The sequence below is a fragment of the Vicugna pacos genome, unplaced genomic scaffold (assembly GCF_048564905.1).
Source record: "Vicugna pacos unplaced genomic scaffold, VicPac4 scaffold_203, whole genome shotgun sequence".
In the NCBI taxonomy this organism is placed as follows: Eukaryota; Metazoa; Chordata; class Mammalia; order Artiodactyla; family Camelidae; genus Vicugna; species Vicugna pacos.
The window spans coordinates 433,349-453,318 of record NW_027328882.1 but is presented as its reverse complement, the minus strand read 5'-3'; the positions used below and the strand labels follow the sequence as shown (position 1 = coordinate 453,318).

The following is a 19,970-nucleotide window of genomic DNA, read 5'->3' as shown; positions in this document are numbered from 1 at the left end:
AGGAACCAAACGTTCACCCGCCTACAGCAGAGACAACTGAGGCTCAAAGAGGAAGGTCTGCCCTGGAGATGGTGTGGAGGCCCAAGTCTCAGAAGACAGGTGAAGCCAGGGTCTCAAGGATACTGCACAAACAGGACTTCACTCTGAACTGGGAATGTTGTGGAAAGACCCTGGGGGCCAGGGTGGAGGAGATGGGAAGCAGACCAGAGCCCGGGGGAAGGCAGGGAGCCCCAGGAATGCCTCCATGCCCTCGGCACAGGGCAGGGGAGCAGCTCTGAAGATATGACAGCCGAGGCTGCCCAGGGGGCCTTCATCACTACCACTTTGCTCGGATGACCTCAACAGCCCCATGACCACACCCATTTGACAGATGCAGACAGACACCAAGTTAGCCACCAGGCTGACAAGGAGAGGAGCTGGGATCAAATCCAGGATCAGATTCCAAGTGCTCCGCTCGCTGGCCCCAGACTAAGCCTGCCTGCCAAAACCGACCCCAGGGCCTCCCGCCTGGCACTCTATATATACCTCAGTGGGCTCCCCTGCTGAGCCATCCCATCCCATCCCATCACACTGAGACAAAAGCACAGAGGCCTGGGGTCCAGGAGACAGGACTGGTAGCAGGGCCAGGGTGGGCACGTTCTGCCCACCCCCCTTTGCTGCCCCAGCCCAGGTGTCAAGTGGAAGCCTGACTGACGTGGAAACTGGCAGTGGGTGGGAGAGACAGGATGCCCCTTAGTTTCCCTGGCAACTGCTGCAGAACTGAGTCTTTCAGGATAAATTCAAGTTAGGCCTCAGCTGCTGAAACACCCATTATTTCAAGGCTGGTTACCTTGGTGACCCAGGTGGTGAGGACGTGGTGGGAGGAGGGGGTGGAGAGGCCAGGCAGGGGGCCACCGGCTCAGAGGACAGGCTGACCCTCAGACCTAGACATGACCCTGGTCACACACTGAGCCTTGAATTTCATCACAGACTGACCTCGGGTCCTGACACAGGGTGCCTGGCCCTTATCACAGACGAGCCCTGTTCCTGGTCCCAGACCGCCACCTGAGCTTGGCCGCGCAACCACCACGGAGGGACACTCAGCGAGTGGTGACTGCTACTTCTGTTATCATTGCTGTGCCGTTAACGTGCGTCCCACTCACAGCTGACACCTAACGAATGTCATTCAGACTAGCGTAACCGCAATGGGGGACTGTTCGCAAGGACTCCTGGGGCCCACAGTGCTCGGCAGAGGCTCGCAGGACCCCCTCTGCTGGGTGGCCACAGGGCTCCTGGGCTGGGTGGGCTGTGAGGGGGCAGCAGAGGAGTGGGCAAGGCTGGGGGGAGGGCTGCCCCTCCAGGCCCAGAAGGAAGCAGCCATTCTCCCCCGGCTCAACGCCCCCTCTGTCTGGAAGCCTCACTTTCATCTCATTACCTGATAAACTGAGCAAATGAACGGCAGCCAGGCAGCCTTGGCCACCCAGGAGACAGGGCACACGGTCAGGGGGCTCCCAGCCTCCTTCCCACCCTGGCGCCCCAGCCTGCAGGCTATGGCCTCTCTGGCCCACGGGGCCTCAGTCGGCCGGGATGAGGGCCCTGGGAGAGGCCCGCATCCTGCTAGGCCTTCCTGCTTCCTGGGCAGAGCTCTCCCCAGCCCAGCAGGTGAGGCAGCAGAGGCAGTGGGTCCGCCCCTGTCCATTCCTGCCCTGTCCTCGCCCACCAGGCCGGTTCCCCAGGCATCCAGGCCGTACTCCACGACCTGTGAAGTTAGGGCGTGTCCTGGGGCATGGAGTTCCTCCTCAGCCCAGTACATGGATGTGCAAATGAGGACCACAGGGGACAGGACAGCTCTCTGAATTCCCCCACCCAGTCCCCAGTCCCCTCCACCCTAGCCCCCATGGGTCCTGACTTGGGCCATCTGTCCAGAGGCAGGCAAACGCAGAGAAGACTACCATGAGAGGGAGAGGGATACAGAGCTAAGAGGCCAGGAGAGCAGGAGAGCAGCTGCAGAGGTGCAGCCAGGCAGGGACAGAGGTGGAGGACAGGGGACAGTTGCTCAGGCCCAACAAACACTTCCCACTTGAGCCTGCACATTCCTGGGCCTGCACACTGCTGGGCCTGCACAAACCTGGGCCTGCACGAACCTGGGACTCTTGACAGCCGTGCCTGCCCTCTCCTAGGCATTCACACTCCTGGAACTGCACACTCATTGGCCTGCACCCACCTGGAGCTGCACAATCATGAGCCTGCACATACTTGGGCCTGCACCCTGCTGGGCCTGCACATTTCTGGGCCTGCCTTCTCCTGGGCCCGCACAATCCCTCATCTGCACACTCCTGGGCCTGGACATTCCTGGGCCTGCAGAGTACTGGGCCTGTATACCCCTGGGCCTGCACACTCCTGTCTCTGCACACTTCGGGTTCTGCACACCCCTCGGTCTGTATACTCCTGGGCCTGTACACACCTGGGCCTGCACACTCCTCTGTCTGCACACTCCTGGGCCAGCACACCCATGGAACTGCACACTCTGGTGTCTTCACACTCCTGGGCCTGCACGCTCCTGGGCCTTTCCTCACCTGGGCCTGCCCCCAGTTCGGCCCGCCCTCTCCTGGACCTGCACACTCTTGGGCCTGCACACTCCTGGGCCTGCACACTCCTGTCTCTGCACACTCCGGGGTCTGCACACTCCTCGGTCTGTATACTCCTGGGCCTGTACACTCATGGGCCTGCCGTGGCCTTGGCCTGCACGCTCCTGGTCCTGCACACACCTCTGTCTGCACACTCCTGGGCCTGCATACCCCTGCATCTTCACACTCCTGGGCCTGCACAACCCAGAGCCTGCACAGATCGGGGCCTCTACACACCTGGGCCAGTACACACGTGTGCTTGCTCCCCCCCGTGTCTGCAAACTCCTGGGACTGCACATTCCTGGGTCTGCACACACCTTGGCCTGCACACTCATGGGCCTGTTCCGTCTTGTGTCTGCATACCTCTGGGCCTGCACACTCCAGGGCCTGCACACACCTGGGCCTGCACGAACCTGGGCCTCTTGACTCCTGGGCCTGCCCTTTCCTAGGCCTGCCCACTCCTGTGCCTACACATTCCTGGGCCTGCACACTCCTGGACCTGTACACTCCTGGGCGTGCCCTGGCATGGGCCTGCACACAAATGGGCCTGCACTCTCCAGGGACTGCACCCTCCTGGGCCTGCACACTCCTCTGTCTGCACACTCCTGGGCCTGCCCCAAATTGCCCTGCCCTCTCCTGTGACGGCCCTCACAAGTCCTGCACACTCCTAGGCCTGCACACTCGTGTACCTCCTCCCTCCTGTGCCTGCACACTCCTGGCCATGTACACTCATGGGCCTGCCCTCTGCATGGCGTGCACGGTCCTAGGACTCCCCATTCCTGCGCCTGGACACCCTTGGGCCTGCCCTCTCCTGGGCCTGCACACTCTGGGGCCTGCCCTCACCTGGTTCTGCACACTACTGGGACTGTACACCCCTGGACCTGTACACTGCTGTGCCTTCCCTGGTCTGGGCCTTCCCTGGCCTGGGCCTGAAAACTACTGGGCCTGAAAACTGCTGGAACTGCACACTCATTGGCCTGCAAACTCCAGGACCTGCACAATCTTGGGCTTGAACACACCTGGGCCTGTATACTCCTGGGCCTGCACACTCCTGTCTCTGCACACTGTGGTGTTTGCACACGCCTGGGCCTGCACGAACGTGGGCCTGTACACTCCTGGGCCTGCACACACCTGAGTCTGCACACTCCGGGGTCTGCACACTCCTCGGTCTGTATACTCCTGGGTTGTACACTCCTGGGCCTGACCTGGCCTGGGCCTGCACGCTCCTGGGCCTGCACACTCCTCTGTCTGCACACTTCTGGGCATGCACAACCCTAGACCCTATACTCCTGGGCCTGCGCATCCCAGAGCCTGAACACACCTGGGCCTCTATACTCCTGGGCCACTACTCTCATGTGCCTGCTCCGCCCCGTGTCTACACACTCCTGGCACTGCACAGTCCTGGACCTGCACACTCCTGGGCCTGCCCTGGCCTGGGCCTGCACACTAATGGGCCTACACACACCTAGGAATGCACCCTCCTGGGCCTGCACACTCCTCTGTCTGCACACTCGTGGGCCTTCCCTGGTCTGGGCCTTCCCTGGCCTGGGCCTGCAAACTACTGGGCCTGCAAACTCCTGGAACTGCACACTCATTGGCCTGCACACTCCAGGACCTGCACAATCTTGGGCTTGAACACACCTAGGCCTGTATACTCCTGGACCTGCACACTCCTGTCTTGCACACTCTGGTGTTTGCACACGCCTGGGCCTGCACGAACTTTGGCCTGTACACACCTGGGCCTGCACACTCCTGTATCTGCTCACTTCTGAGACTGCATACACCTGGGCCTGCAAACTCCTGGGCCTGTACACTCCTGGGCCTGAACACTCCTGGACCTGTACACTCCTGGGCATGCCCTGGCCTGGGCCTGCACACTAATGGTGCTACACCCACCTAGGAATGCACACTCATGGGCCTGCACACTCCTGGGCCTGCCGACTCCTGAGCCTGCATTCTCCTGGTCCTTTCCTCGCCTGGGCCACCACCTATTAGGCCCGCCCTCTCTTTGACGTGCACACGCTTGGGCCTGCTCACTCCTCTGTCTGCACACCCCTGCGCCTTGACACCCCTGGACCTGCACACTCCGGGGCCTGCGCATCCCATGGCCTGCACACACCTGGGCCTCTACACTCCTGGGCCAGTACAGTCATGTGCCTGTTCCGCCCCGTGTCTGCACACTCTTGGGACCGCACAGTCCTGGCTATGCACACTCCTTGGCCTGCAGACTCCTAGGCCTGTTCGACTTCTGTCTGCACACCTCTGGGCCTGCACACTACAGGGCCTGCACATACCTGGGCCTGCACGAACCTGGGCCTCTTCACTGCTGGTCCTGCCCTCTCCTAGGCCTGCACACTCCTGGAACTGTACACTCATGGGCCTGCACACTCCTGGACCTGAACAATCTTGAGCCTGCACAATCCTGGGCCTGTACGCTCCTGGGCCTGCACACTCCTGTGCCTGCCCTCTCTTGGCCCTGCACTCTCCTTGGCCTGCACACTCCTGGCCTGTTCCCTCCTGTGCCGGCACACTCCTGGGACTGCACACTCCTGGGCCTGCCCTGGCCTGGGCCTGCACCCTCCTCTGTCTGCACACTCCTGGGACTGCACAGCCCTGAGCCTGTACACTCCTGGACCTGCACACTTCTGTCTCTGCACACTCTGGTGTCTGCACACTCCTGGACATGCACACTCCTGGGCCTGTACACTCCTAGGCCTGCCTTATCCTGGCCCTGGACACTCTTCTGTCTGCACACTCCTGGGGCTGCACACTCTTGGGCCTGCACACTCCTGGACCTGTACAATCCTGGGCCTTCCCTGGTCTGGGTCTTCCCTGGCCTGGTCCTGCACACTAATGGGCCTGAACACTCCTGGTCCTGTACACACCTCGGCCTGCACCCTACTGGTCCTGCACACTCCTCTGTTTGCACACACATGGAACTGCACACCCCTTGGCCTGCACACTCCCAGACCTGCACAATCTTGAGCCTGCACAATCCTGGGCCTGTACACTCCTGGGCCTACACACCCCCAGGCCTGCACACTGCTGGGCCTGCACACTCCTGAGCCTCCCTTCTCCTGGGCCTGCACAATCCCTCATCTGCACACTCCTAGGCCTGCACACCCTTGGGCCTGCACACTCCTGGGCCTGCACACTCCTGTCTCTGCACACTCCGGGGACTGCACAGTCCTCGGTCTGTATACTCCTGGGCCTGTACACTCCTGGGCCTGCCGTGGCCTGGGCCTGCACACTCCTCAGCCTGCACACTCCTCTGTCTGCACACTCCTGGGCCTGCACACACCTGGGCAGGCACACTCCAGGGCCCTCTGACACCTGTGCCTGCACACTCTTGGGCCTGTCTTCTCCTGGGCCCGCATGAACCTGGGCCTCTTCACTGCTGGTCCTGCCCTCTCCTAAGCCTGCACACTCCTGGAACTGCACACTCATGGGCCTGCAGACTCCTGGACCTGCACAATCTTGAGCCTGCACCATCCTGGGCCTGTACGCTCCTGGGCCTGCACACTCCTGTGCCTGCCCTCTCTTGGCCCTGCACTCTCCTGTGCCTGCACACTCCTGGGCCTGCTCCCACCTATGCCTGCACCCTCCTAGGCCTGTTCCCACGTGTGCCGGCACACTCCTGGGACTGCACACTCCTGGGCCTGCACACTCCTGTGCCTGCCCTCTCTTGGCCCTGCACTCTCCTTGGCCTGCACACTCCTGGCCTGTTCCCTCCTGTGCCTGCACACTCCTGGGCCTGCTCCCACCTATGCCTGCACACTCCTAGGCCTGTTCCCACGTGTGCCGGCACACTCCTGGGACTGCACACTCCTGGGCCTGCCCTGGCCTGGGCCTGCACCCTCCTCTGTCTGCACACTCCTGGGACTGCACAGCCCTGAGCCTGTACACTCCTGGACCTGCACACTTCTGTCTCTGCACACTCTGGTGTCTGCACACTCCTGGGCCTGTACACTCCTAGGCCTGCCCTATCCTGGCCCTGGACACTCTTCTGTCTGCACACTCCTGGGGCTGCACACTCCTGGGCCTGCACACCCCTGGGCATGCCCTCTCCTGGGCCTGCAAACTCCTGGGCCTGCACACTCCTCTGTCTGCACACTCCGGGGCCTTCCCTCTCCTGGGCCTGCCCCCAGTTCGGCCGGCACTCTCCTGGAGCTGCACACTCCTGGGCCTGACCTATCGTACGCCTGCACAGTCCTGGATCTGCACACTTCTGGACCTGCTCCCTCCTGTGCCATCACCCTTCTGGAACTGCACATTGGGCGCCTGCACACTCCTGTGCCTGACACACCTGGGCCTGCACGCTCCTCGGCCTGCACACTCCTCTTGTCTGCACACTCCTCTTGTCTGCACACTCCTGGGCCTGTTCCGTCTTGTGTCTTCACACCTCTCGGCCTGCGCACTCCAGGGCCTGAACACACCTGGGCCTGCACGAACCTGGGCCTGTTCACTCCTGGGCCTGCCCTCTCCTTGGCCGGCACGAACCTGGGCCTAAACACCCCTGGGCCTGCCCTGGCCTGGGCCTGCACACTAATGGGGCTGCACACACCTAGGAATGCACCCACCTGGGCCTACACACTCTTCTGTCTGTACACTCCTGGGCCTGCACACTCCTGGGCATGCACACTCCTCTGTCTGCACACTCCTCGGCCTACACACTCCTAGGCCTGCACACTCCTGGGCCTGCTGACCCCTGTGTCTGCACACTCTTGGGCCTGCACACACCTGGACCTGTACCATCCTGGGCCTTCCCTGGACTGGGTCTTCCCTGGCCTGGGCCTGCACACTACTGGGCCCGCACACTTCTGCAACTGCACACTCATCGGCCTGCAAAGGCACGACCTGCACAATATTGGGCCTGAACACACATAGGCCTTTATCCTCCTGGATCTGCACACTCCTGGGCCTGCACACTGCTGGACCTGCACAGCACTGGGCCTAAACACACCTGGGCCTGCACACTCCTTCTCTGCACACTCCTATCTCTGCACACTCTGGTGTCTACACACTCCAGGGCCTGCACGAACCTAGGCCTGCTCCCTCCTGTGCCTGCATACTCCTGGGCCTGCTCCCACCTGTGCCTGCACACTCCTAGCCCTGTTCCCACCTGTGCTGGCACATTCCTGGGACTGCACACTTCTGTGCCTGCACACTTTTGGGCCTGCACACCCCTGGGCCTGCACACTCCTGGACCTGTACACTCCTGGGCCTTCCCTGGTCTGGGCATTCCCTGGCCTGGGCCTGCAAACTCCTGGGCCTATACACTCCTGGGCCTGCACACTCCTGTACCTGTACACACCTGGGCCTGCCCTGGCCTGGGACTGCACACTAATGGGGCTGCACACACCTAGGAATGCACCCCCCTGGGCCTGCACACTCCTCTGTCTGCACACTCCTGGGCCTGCATAACCCTGGATCTGCACACTCCTGGGCCTGCGCATCCCAGAGCATGCACAGATCTGGGCCTCTACACACCTGGGCCAGTACACACGTGTGCTTGCTCCCCCCCGTGTCTGCAAACTCCTGGGACTGCACATTCCTGGGTCTGCAACACCTTGGCTTGCACACTCATGGGCCTGTTCCGTCTTGTGTCTGCATACCTGTGGGCCTGCACACCCCAGGGCCTGCACACACCTGGGCCTGCACGAACGTGGGCCTCTTGAATCCTGGGCCTGCCCTTTCCTAGGCCTGCCCACACCTGTGCCTACACATTCCTGGGCCTGCACACTCCTGGACCTGTACACTCCTGGGCGTACCCTGGCATGCGCCTGCACACTAATGGGCCTGCACTCTCCAGGGACTGCACCCTCCTGGGCCTGCACACTCCTCTGTCTGCACACTCCTGGGCCTGCCCCAAATTGCCCTGCCCTCTCCTGTGACGGCCCTCACAAGTCCTGCACACTCCTAGGCCTGCACACTCGTGTACCTCCTCCCTCCTGTGCCTGCACACTCCTGGCCATGTACACTCATGGGCCTGCCCTCTGCATGGCGTGCACGGTCCTAGGACTCCCCATTCCTGCGCCTAGACACCCTAGGGCCTGCCCTCTCCTGGGCCTGCACACTCTGGGGCCTGCCCTCACCTGGTTCTGCACACTACTGGGACTGTACACCCCTGGACCTGTACACTGCTGTGCCTTCCCTGGTCTGAGTCTTCCCTGGCCTGGGCCTGAAAACTACTGGGCCTGAAAACTGCTGGAACTGCACACTCATTGGCCTGTAAACTCCAGGACCTGCACAACCTTGGGCTTGAACACACCTGGGCCTGTATACTCCTGGGCCTGCACACTCCTGTCTCTGCCCACTGTGGTGTTAGCACACGCCTGGGCCTGCAAGAACGTGGGCCTGTACACTCCTGGGCCTGCACACACCTGAGTCTGCACACTCCGGGGTCTGCACACTCCTCGGTCTGTATACTCCTGGGTTGTACACTCCTGGGCCTGACCTGGCCTGGGCCTGCACGCTCCTGGGCCTGCACACTCCTCTGTCTGCACACTTCTGGGCATGCACAACCCTAGACCCTACACTCCTGGGCCTGCGCATCCCAGAGCCTGAACACACCTGGGCCTCTATACTCCTGGGCCACTACTCTCATGTGCCTGCTCCGCCCCGTGTCTACACACTCCTGGCACTGCACAGTCCTGGACCTGCACACTCCTGGGCCTGCCCTGGCCTGGGCCTGAACACTAATGGGCCTACACACACCTAGGAATGCACCCTCCTGGGCCTGCACACTCCTCTGTCTGCACACTCGTGGGCCTTCCCTGGTCTGGGCCTTCCCTGGCCTGGGCCTGCAAACTATTGGGCCTGCAAACTCCTGGAACTGCACACTCATTGGCCTGCACACTCCAGGACCTGCACAATCTTGGGCTTGAACACACCTAGGCCTGTATACTCCTGGACCTGCACACTCCTGTCTCTGCACACTCTGGAGTTTGCACACGCCTGGGCCTGCACGAACCTGGGCCTGTACACACCTGGGCCTGCACACTCCTTTATCTGCTCACTCCTGAGACTGCATACACCTGGGCCTGCACATTCCTGTATCTGCTCACTCCTGAGACTGCATACTCCTGGGCCTGCAAACTCCTGGGCATGTACAATCCTGGGCCTGCACACTCCTGGACCTGTACACTCCTGGGCCTGCCCTGGCCTGGGCCTGCACACTAATGGGGCTGCACACACCTAGGAATGCACCCTCCTGGGCCTACACACTCCTCTGTGTGCACACTCCTGAGCCTGCACACCCCTGGGCCTGCACACTCCTCTGTCTGCACATTCCTTGGCCTACACACTCCTAGGCCTGCACACTCCAGGGCCTGCTGACTCCTGTGTCTGCACACTCTTGGGCCTGCACACTCCTGGACCTGTACAATCCTGGGCCTTCCCTGGTCTGGGTCTTCCCTGGCCTGGGCCTGCACACTACTGGGCCCGCACACTTCTGCAACTTCACACTCATCGGCCTGCACAGTCCACGACCTGCACAATATTGGGCCTGAACACAACTAGGCCTGTATCCTCCTGGATCTGCACACTCCTGGGCCTGCACACTCCTCTGTCTGCACACTCCTGGGCCTTCACACACCTGGGCCCGCACACTCCTGGGCCTGCGCATCCCAGAGCCTGCACACACCTGGGCCTCTACACTCCTGGGCCAGTACAGTCGTGTGCCTGTTCCGCCCCGTGTCTGCACACTCTTGGGACCGCACAGTCCTGGCTATGCACACTCCTTGGCCTGCAGACTCCTAGGCCTGTTCGACTTCTGTCTGCACACCTCTGGGCCTGCACACTACAGGGCCTGCACATACCTGGGCCTGCACGAACCTGGGCCTCTTCACTGCAGGTCCTGCCCTCTCCTAGGCCTGCACACTCCTGGAACTGCACACTCATGGGCCTGCCGTCTCCTGGGCCTGCACACCCCTGTCTCTGCACACTCCGGGGACTGCACACTCCTCGCTCTGTATACTCCTGGGCCTTTACACTCCTGGGCCTGCCGTGGCCTGGGCCTGCACGCTCCTGGGCCTGCACTCTCCTCTGTCTGCACACTCCTGGGCCTTCACACCCCTGGACCTGCACACTCCTGGGCCTGCGCATCCCAGAGCCTGCACACACTTTAGCCTCTACACTCCTGGGCCAGTACATTCGTGTGACTGCTCCGCCCCGTGTCTGCACACTCCTGGGACTGCACAGTCCTGGCTATGCACACTTCTTGGCCTGCAGACTCCTGGGGTTGTTCGACTTGTGTCTGCACACCTCTGGGCCTGCACACTCCAGGACCTGCAAATCCTGGGCCTGCACACAACTGGGCCTGCACACTACTGGGACTCCACACTCTCTGTCTGCACTCTCCTGGGCCTGCACACACCTGGGCCAGCACACTCCAGGGCCTGCTGACTCCTGTGTCTGCACACTCTTGGGCCTGCCTTCTCCTGGGCCCGCACAATCCCTCGTCTGCACACTCCTGGGCCGCACGCTCCTGGGCTTTTCCTCGCCTGGGCCTGCCCCCAGTTCGGCCCGCCCTCTCCTGGACCTGCACACTCTTGGGCCTGCACACTCCTCGGCCTGCCCTCTCCTGGGCCTGCACTCTCCTTGGCCTGCACACTCCTGGGCTTGCACACTCCTGGACCTGCACACTACTGGGCCTGCTGAATCCTGTGTCTGCCCACTCCTGCGTCTGCACACTCGTGTGCCTCCTCCCTCCTGTGCCTGAACACTCCTAGGCATGCACACACCTGGGCCTGCCCTCTCTTGGCCCTGCACTCTCCTTGGCCTGCACACTCCTGGCCTGTTCCCTCCTGCGCCTGAACACCCTTAGGCCTCCCCTACCTGGTTCTGCACACTCCTGGGTTGCACACTCCTGGGCCTGCTCCCACCTATGCCTGCACACTCCTAGGCCTGTTGCCACGTGTGCCGGCACACTCCTGGGACTGCACACTCCTGGGCCTGCCATGGCCTGGGCCTGCACCCTCCACTCTCTGCACACTCCTGGGACTGCTCAGGCCTGAGCCTGTACACTCCTGGGCCTGCACACTTCTGTCTCTGCACACTCTGGTGTCTGCACACTCCTGGACATGCACACTCCTGGGCCTGTACTCTCCTAGGCCTGCCCTGGCCTGGGCCTGCACCCTACTGAGCCTGCACACTCCTCTGTATGCACACTCCTGGGCCTGCACACTACTGGGCCTGCACACTCCTGGGCCTCCTCCCACCTATGCCTGCACACTCCTAGGCCTGTTCCCACCTGTGCCAGCAATCTCCTGGGCCTACACACTCCTGCACCTGCACAGTCCTGTGTCTGCATAACCCTGGGCAAGCACACTCTGGGCCTGCACACCCCTGGCCATGCCCTATCCCGGGCCAGCCCCCACTTCGCCCGACCCTCTCATGGACCTGCACACTCCAGGGTCTGCTCACATCTGTCCCTGCACACTCCTGGGCCGGCCCTCTCCAGTGTCTCCACACTCCTGGGCCCGCACACTCCTGGGCCTGCATACTCCTGGACCTGCCCTGTCCCTGGCACCAGCCTCCTTCACCCCAACGGTGCCACTCACACGGCTGTGGCGTCTAGCCAGGAGCCCCCAACCGAAACCCCTCCCGAGGGACCCCCTTGCCGGTCCCCAGGGAAGCAGCGGGGCTCCTCTTACCTGCGAGGCGGAGACGTAGTCCAGCTGCAGCCTGACGTCCAGCTGCCGGGCGTGCAGGGCCAGCGTGCATGAGGACAGCAGGATGGCCGTGATCGGCTGGAAGCTGCCCCCGGAGCCACTACCGCCCCTTGGGGAAGAGGAGGAGGAAAATCCACGTCAGTGCCAAGAACACAGGACCCGTCCACAGAGGGCCCCTCAGGTGTGACAACCCCAGAGGCGCCCGCAGCCGACCTGGGCTGAGAGCCACTTCTCTCGCGGAAGCTCAAGGACCTATGCTGAGCCTCCCTCTCCCTCCCTAAAGAGGGAAAACCCAGAGGTTTTCTAACTTTGCACTCACTGTCCATGTATCAGCCATGTCTAGTTTACCTCCCCAGCACGGCAGACCCCCTCCCTGCCTTCCCCACCCCCTGCAGGCGGCTCTCGGGGGCTGGGGGGGGCGCCCTTCCTCCCTGAGGCCAGCCCTGCTGGGGCAGCAGGTGTAATAGAAAAGACCAGATCTGACTGCCTATTAGATCTGTTCTTTTTCCTTTAACCCTCTGCTGTTTTCCAGGCTGTCTTACCAGCTCTGCACCTTTTGGAAATCAATGTTGCCTTCAGCCTGAAATTGACAGAAGAGCCTGTTCTCAAGGCTCTCAGCCTTCAGGATAAAACCTCTTTTGCTCTCCCATACACACAAGCAGCTGCAGAACAGAAAGTAACATTTGTTTTGTTAGAGGTTTTACAGGGGCCCCATGAGCTGACCCACAACTGCAAAAACAAAGAATTCCTGCACCAAGGACTTTGCACCAACCACCCACAACCCCTCTCCTTTTTAGCGTAAAAGGAGCCTGAATTCTCACTCGGAGAAGGTGGCTCTCCAGGACATTAGCCTGCCATCTTCTCGGTCAGCTGGCTTTCCAAATCAACTCACTATTCTTTACCCCGACACCGCGTCTCCCGATTTCTTGGCCTGTCGTGCGACTTGCGGAATGAGTGTGGACTTGGAAACACAGGGAAGGAAAGCCAAGTCAGGACTCTCACCCTCTGCCTCTGCTCAGAATACCACCAACGGGTTGCTGGGACAGTGGACGGAAAACTGAGGCTGCAACACGACCATGAGCACTGGGCCTGGGTGGGAGAGATGGCGGGTGCTGTCCGAAGCGCACCCGGCCTCCTTCCGAGTCACATCACACCCACGTCCCCAGACCCAGGGAGGCCTGGAGCCCCACACAGCAGAGCGCCTCCAAACCTGCAGATGCCCAGTGACCGGTCCACTGTGCACCCTCTGGCGCCCTCCTCCCCGCTCCTCCTCCTTCTGCCCCGCTGGCTCAGCCCTGGTCCCACCACATCCTCACCCAGGGCCAGCACTGCTGCAGGAACACCCTCGGCAGGCCGCCCAGCCTCACGCCCTCAGGTCCGCACACCTGGTTGGTGCAGCTCTGCCCCTTTCCAGCCCTCACCACCGACTCTCCAACCGCCTGCTCTCCCGCCCTCCGCCCCCAGTCCTACAGAGCGCCTCCTCTGGTCACGGCATCCTGCCCTCCAGGGTCGACAGGGCCTGCACAATCCTGGGCCTGCACACAACTGGGCCTGCACACTCCTGGACCTGCGCACTCCTGGACCTACGCACACCTGGGCCTGCAGGAACCTGGGCCTGTACACTCCCGGGCCCGTTCCGTATTGTATCTGCACACTTCTGGGCCTGCACGCTCCTGGACCTGCGCACACCTGGGCCTGCACGAACTTTGGCCTGTACACTCCTGTATCTGCTCACTCTTGTGACTGCATACTCCTGGGCCTGTACAACCCTGGGCCTTCTCTCTCCTGGGCCTGCCCCAGTTCGGCCGGCACTCTCCTGGAGCTGCACACTCCTGGGCCTGACCTATCGTACGCCTGCACAGTCCTGGATCTGCACACTTCTGGACCTGCTCCCTCCTGTGCCATCACCCTTCTGGGACTGCACACTTGTGCGCCTGCACACCCCTGTGCCTGACACACCTGGGCCTGCACGCTCCTCGGCCTGCACACTCCTCTTGTCTGCACACTCCTGGGCCTCACCTATCCTACGCCTGCACAGTCCTGGATCTGCACACTTCTGGGCCTGCTCCCTCCTGTGCCATCACACTTCTGGGACTGCACACTTGTGCGCCTGCACACTCCTGTGCCTGACACACCTGGGCCTGTACGCTCCTGGGCCTGTACACTCCTGGGCCAGCCCTGGCCTGGGCCTGAATACTAATGGGCCTGCACACTCCTGGGACTGTACCCTCCTGGGCCAGCACACTCCTCTGTCTGCACACTCCTGGGCCTGCACAACCCAGAGCCTGCACACACCTGGGCTGAACACTCCTGTGCCAGTACACTCGTGTGCCTGCTCCCTCCCGTGTCTGCACATTCCTGGGCCTGTACAGTCCTGGGTCTGCACACTCTTTGGCCTGCACACTCCTTGGCCTGTTCCGTATTGTGTCTGCACACTACTGGGTCGGCACACCCTAGAGCCTGCACACTCCTGGGCATGCCCTCTCCTGGGCCTGCACTCTCTTCGGCCTGAACACTCCTAAGCTTGCACACTCCTGGACTTGTACACTCCTGGGCCTGCCCTGGCCTGGGCCTGCACACTAATAGGCCTGACACTCCTGGGAATGCACACTCCTGGGCCTGCACACTCCTCTGTCTGCACACTCCTGGGCCTGCCCCATTTGGCCCTGCCCTCTCCTGTGACGGCCCTCACCTGTCCTGCACACACCTGGGCCTGAACACTACAGGCCCTGCACACATCTGGCCCTCTACCCTCCAGGGCCTGCCTTCTACTGGGACCGAACAATCCCTCGTCTGCACACTCCTGGGGCCTGCACGCTCCTGGGCCTTTCCGTGCCTGGGCCTGCCCCCAATTCGGCTGGCCCTCTCCTGGACCTGCACACTCTTGGGCCTGCACACTCCTGGGACTGCACACTCCTGGGACTGCACTCTCCTGGGACTGCACACTCTTGGGCCTGCACACTCCTGGGCCTGCACACTCCTGGGCATGCCCTCTCTTCGGCCTGTACACTCCTGGACCTGCACACTCCTACACTTGTACACACCTGGGCCTGCCCTGGCCTGGGCCTGCACACTAATGGGCCTGAACACTCCTGTGCCTGCACACTCCTGGGCCTTTCCTTGCCTGCACCTGCCCCCAATTTGGCAGAACCCGGTCCCAGTATCCATCCAACCTGCAGGGGACTGTGTGGGAATCACACAAGGATGTGTGACCAGAAGGCAAAAAAAAAGCAGGGAGCCACTGTGGGGCAGCGCACCCTAGAGGCCTAGATGGGGCACTGGGCCTGAATCTGACATGACAGAACGACCTAGGAGGTCGCATGCCAGAATGGACGATATCAGAGTTGTGTTTAATTTCAACCCGCCGACAGGGAGCTGGGAAGCAGGCGGCAAGGAGGGTGACTTTCCCCAGATCCCAGGGCAGACCCCGGCCTGTGTGGGGTGTGCCCTGCTCCCCACAAGCCCTCTGTGGGGCCCTTCCTTTGCTGAGTCTGTGCATGAGCTCCCTGTGATGCCAGCCCGCAGAGGTGACAGGTGCAGTAGGTGTTTGTGGTTCTAGAGACATGATGGCTTTCCTAGGAAGCAGGGTCCTGAATGATCCCCACTGGGCCAATGGGGGATTGGGGAGACCCTGAGAAGCAGGTGGCTTGTCCAGGGTGACAGCACTGCTGGCGGGGGAGCCGGGTCTGAACCCAGCTGTGTCGTCAGAGCTGTGACCCTGGCTGCATCCAGGCCTCCCCAGGGCAATAGGAGGGGCCGAGTTGGTGTCACTGGGTGGACATGGCATGGGGTGGGAAGTGAGCCATCAGCAGCCCAGAGAGGCCCTTGGGGAGCTTTGTGTAAGGAGGAAGCTTGGGGAAGGGGACCCCAGGAAGTGACCTCACTTCCCTGGCAACAGAGCCCAACAGAACTTGGGACCCAGGTCACCAGGCACCCGCTGTGTAGAGAAGGACACTTCTCAACTGACTTGGCTGGTGAACTCAGCTCAGCTCAGACATGTTTTGTTGCATCCCAAGATCCCGAGGTCGCGGCCCCCGGAAAGCCCGCAGCAACGGCCTTTGCCAACAGTGCCGACAGTGGGTCGGGTCTCACCCCAGGCGCCTCTGGCCTTTTGGCCAGAGGGACCGAAAGGTAACACAGGGAGGCCCAGGGCAGGCCCGCCCAGGCCGGGTCACCACTCAGACCCCACCCGGGTGGCCCCACGGCCCCTTCCTGACTGGTGGCGGTGGGGCAGTCATGTTGGGGGGGGGTCCTGCCTCAAGCAAGAGCAGGCTGAGGAAGGGTCAGAGGCCTGGGGGGCCGATCACGTCCCCAGCCTGGGTCCAAGTGGGCTGGCTGGGATGTGGAGAACCGGGGCAGGGCCCTGCTGCCCGAGGTGGCGCCCATGCCCTAGGGTGTGTCTCTTGCCTCCCGGGTGACTGAGATGACCAAGGTCCCAGTCGGATCTGGCAGCAGAGGGTCGAGTGGGGCAGAAGCAGGAGTGGTCCTGGCCGGGCAGGGCTCTGAGACCTCCGGACCGGGCCGGCTGCCGGTCACTGTCATTGCAGAGCCAGACACCGCAGGATCCGGGGAACCAGGACACTCATGCCACCTCTCCAAGTGAGGGGCTGGTGTGCCACACTGTGGAAGGCCAGCACAGGCTCCAGAAGAGTCTGGGTATGAAGGGCTCCCCACCACCACGGCCTCCTGCCCAGACATCGCCCAGGTCTCTCCCCAGGATCTTGCCCAGGGCTGAGGGGCAGCTCAGCACCCCCGGCTCTGACCTGGAGCACCGTGCCCACCTCCTGGGGATTCAGGTAGAGGACCAGGAGCCCCCCGAAGCAGAGCCCAAAGGTGAGAAGGGCGGGGCCGGTGTGGGTGTGTAGGTGAGGGAGGGCGGAGGGCTGGGCCACACAGGGAGGCATCCCCAAAGTCTGTAGTTGGGACCAGAGCAAAGACTGGCCTCAGACCACCTGTCTGGAAGAATTCAGTCACAGAACAAGTGCCTGTGGGCACTTGCTCAGTGGGAGCTGCCTGCAAAGCTCTGGGAAGATTTCTGTCCTTGAAAAGGCACGTGGAAAGGGAGGCATGTGGGTACCTTTTTCCAGGTTGTGCCTGAGCAGAACCACTAGACTTAAAGCTCTCTCCACGTCCAACAGTTACAGGTCCAGAGCAGGCAGAGGCAGGGGAAGACGCCAGAAAACAAAAACAGGACCACCAGGGTCCAGCACGAGACCGCGAACACCCTCCAGCTGCTCCTGCTGAACATGAAGATCCTGCTGCTCCAGCTGCATATGAAGAGCCTGCCGCTCCTGCTGATCTTGCCACTCCCGAAGAGCCTGCAGCTCCTACTGATCTTGCCGCTCCTGAACAGCCTGCAGCTCCTGAAGAGCCCGCCGCTCCTGAAGCGCCTGCCATTCCTGCTGATCTAGCTGCTCCTGAAGAGCCTGCTGCTCCTGCTCATCTAGCCGCTCCTGAACAGCCTGCAGCTCCTGAAAAGCCTGCAGCTCCTGAAGAGCCTGCCGCTCCTGCTGATCTTGCCACTCCTGAAGAGCCTGCTGCTCCTGCTGCTCTAGCCGCTCCTGAAGAGCCCGCCACTCCTGAAGAACCTGCCGCTCCTGCTGATCTAGCCGCTCCTGAAGAGCCCGCCATTCCTGCTGATCAAGCCGCTCCTGAAGAGCCTGCCGCTTCTGCTGATCTAGCCGCTCCTGAAGAGCCTGCCGCTCCTGAAGAGCCCGCCGATCCTGAAGAGCCTGCTGTTCCTGCTGATCTAGCCGCTCCTGAAGCGCCTGCCATTCCTGCTGATCTAGCCACTCCTGAAGAGCCCGCTGCTCCTGCTAATCTAGCCGCTCCTGAACAGCCTGCAGCTCCTGAAGAGCCTGCCGCTCCTGCTGATCTTGCCACTCCTGAAGAGCCTGCCGCTCCTGCTGCTCTAGCCGCTCCTGAAGAGCCCGCCACTCCTGAAGAACCTGCCGCTCCTGCTGATCTAGCCGCTCCTGAAGAGCCTGCCGCTCCTGCTGATCTTGCCACTCCTGAAGACCCTGCAGCTCCTGCTGATCTTGCCACTCCTGAAGAGCCTGCAGCTCCTGCTGATCTTGCCGCTCCTGAAGAGCCCGCTACTCCTGAAGAGCCCGCCGCTCCTGCTGATCTTGCCACTCCTGAAGAGCCTGCAGCTCCTACTGATCTTGCCGCTCCTGAACAGCCTGCAGCTACTGAAGAGCCCGACGCTCCTGAAGAACCTGCCGCTCCTGCAGATCTAGCCGCTCCTGAAGAGCCCGCCATTCCTGCTGATCTAGCCGCTCCTGAAGCGCCTGCCGCTCCTGCTGATCTAGCCACTCCAGAAGAGCCCGCTGCTCCTGATCATCTAGCCGCTCCAGAACAGCCTGCAGCTCTTGAAAAGCCTGCAGCTCCTGAAGAGCCTGCCGCTCCTGCTGCTCTAGCCGCTCCTGAAGAGCCCGCTGCTCCTGCTGATCTAGCCGCTCCTGAAGAGCCCGCCGCTCCTGAAGAGCCCGCCGGTCCTGCTGATCTAGCCGCTCCTGAAGAGCCTGAAGCTCCTGAAGAGCCTGCCGCTCCTGCTGATCTTGCCACCCCTGAAGAGCCTGCAGCTCCTGCTGATCTTGCCGCTCCTGAAGAGCCCGCCGCTCCTGAAGAACCTGCCGTTCCTGCTGATCTAGCCGCTCCTGAAGAGCCTGCCGCTCCTGCTGATCTTGCTGCTCCTGAAAAGCCTGCAGATCCTGCACCTGCACCTGCGCCGCTGGGCAGTGGAGAACCATTTCGGGCATCATCACCCCTTAGGGCTGAGCCCCCTCTGCCCCCTCCTACACCTTCTCCAAAATCCCAACATGTATCCCCTCCCCTACCCGAAGTTGACTTCCCTACCCCTGAATTTGCTTTTGTTTTCTTCTTCTTTAGTTTAGTTTATTTGTTTTACATCATTTATGGCATTCTATAATTTTCCATTTCCCACTTCCTTTAATAAAATACAGATTTTTTCCCTTTTAAACTGCATTTCAGGAACATTAAGTGCATTCCCATGCTGTCCGACCATCACTACCATGTAGTTTTATGCTATTTATGCCCGTGAAGTACATCCCACCACGGCCTCAAACCCCTCATCTGAGGACGGACTGATGCCTGAAATGGTGGGAGATGACAGGTGTGGGCACGTTGCTGGGATCAGAGTTGATCCCAGGGAACCCACTGTATTGATGGGCAGCAGGTTCAGTGTCCAGGTGCTCTGTTCCGGGGAGGGCGGCTAGAGATGTGCAGAGTCCCCTCCCAGCGGTCCCCGTGCCTGTGTTGGGAACTGACCATCAAGGGGGGCCTGGTGAATGAACCGGACGCTAGAAAGGGACACCCCTAACTCCCCCAATTTGGAAGGCGGGGCTCCTTCTCCCTGCTGAGTGATGTGGCAACTGAGAATATCACACCCCCCACGCCCTAGCAGAAACTTCTCCTCTCACAGAGCCCACCCTCCCATGGGTCCCACTTTCCCCTGAACCCAGAGGCAGAGCCCCTCTGCCAGACAAGGGATGGGTAGGAGGGGTGGCTGCAACCTTACGGGAGTGGGCGTGCACCGTGCTTGACCCCTGAGCTCCCAGCTGTGCAGCAGAGGCCCAGGGAGGTCTTGCCAGGGAGGGCCGCAGGGCAGGGGCAGGGCTGAGTTCTGCATGAATCCTGACTATGCGGGGGCCGAGGGACCTGGTTTTGA

General features: G+C 61.7%; 1 protein-coding gene across 1 annotated transcript; it reads left to right on the top strand.

Moving 5' to 3' along the window:
* The first annotated feature begins 16,003 nt into the window (after positions 1–16,003).
* On the top strand, positions 16,004–19,453 carry LOC140695398 (uncharacterized). Its single transcript, XM_072958094.1, has 3 exons — positions 16,004–16,411; positions 16,828–17,113; positions 17,419–19,453. The coding sequence occupies exons 1-3, from the start codon at positions 16,277–16,279 to the stop codon at positions 19,209–19,211; spliced, it is 2,214 nt and encodes a 737-aa protein (XP_072814195.1). The 5' UTR covers positions 16,004–16,276; the 3' UTR covers positions 19,212–19,453.
* The last annotated feature ends 517 nt before the right edge of the window (positions 19,454–19,970 follow it).

Coding starts and splice junctions, on each gene's coding strand:
- LOC140695398 (XM_072958094.1), top strand. CDS start 16,277: ATGTTTTGTTGCATCCCAAGATCCCGAGGTCGCGGCCCCCGGAAAGCC. Junction 16,412..16,827: donor TTGGCCAGAGGGACCGAAAG/GTAACACAGGGA, acceptor CTGTCATTGCAG/AGCCAGACACCGCAGGATCC. Junction 17,114..17,418: donor CCCCGAAGCAGAGCCCAAAG/GTGAGAAGGGCG, acceptor CACGTCCAACAG/TTACAGGTCCAGAGCAGGCA.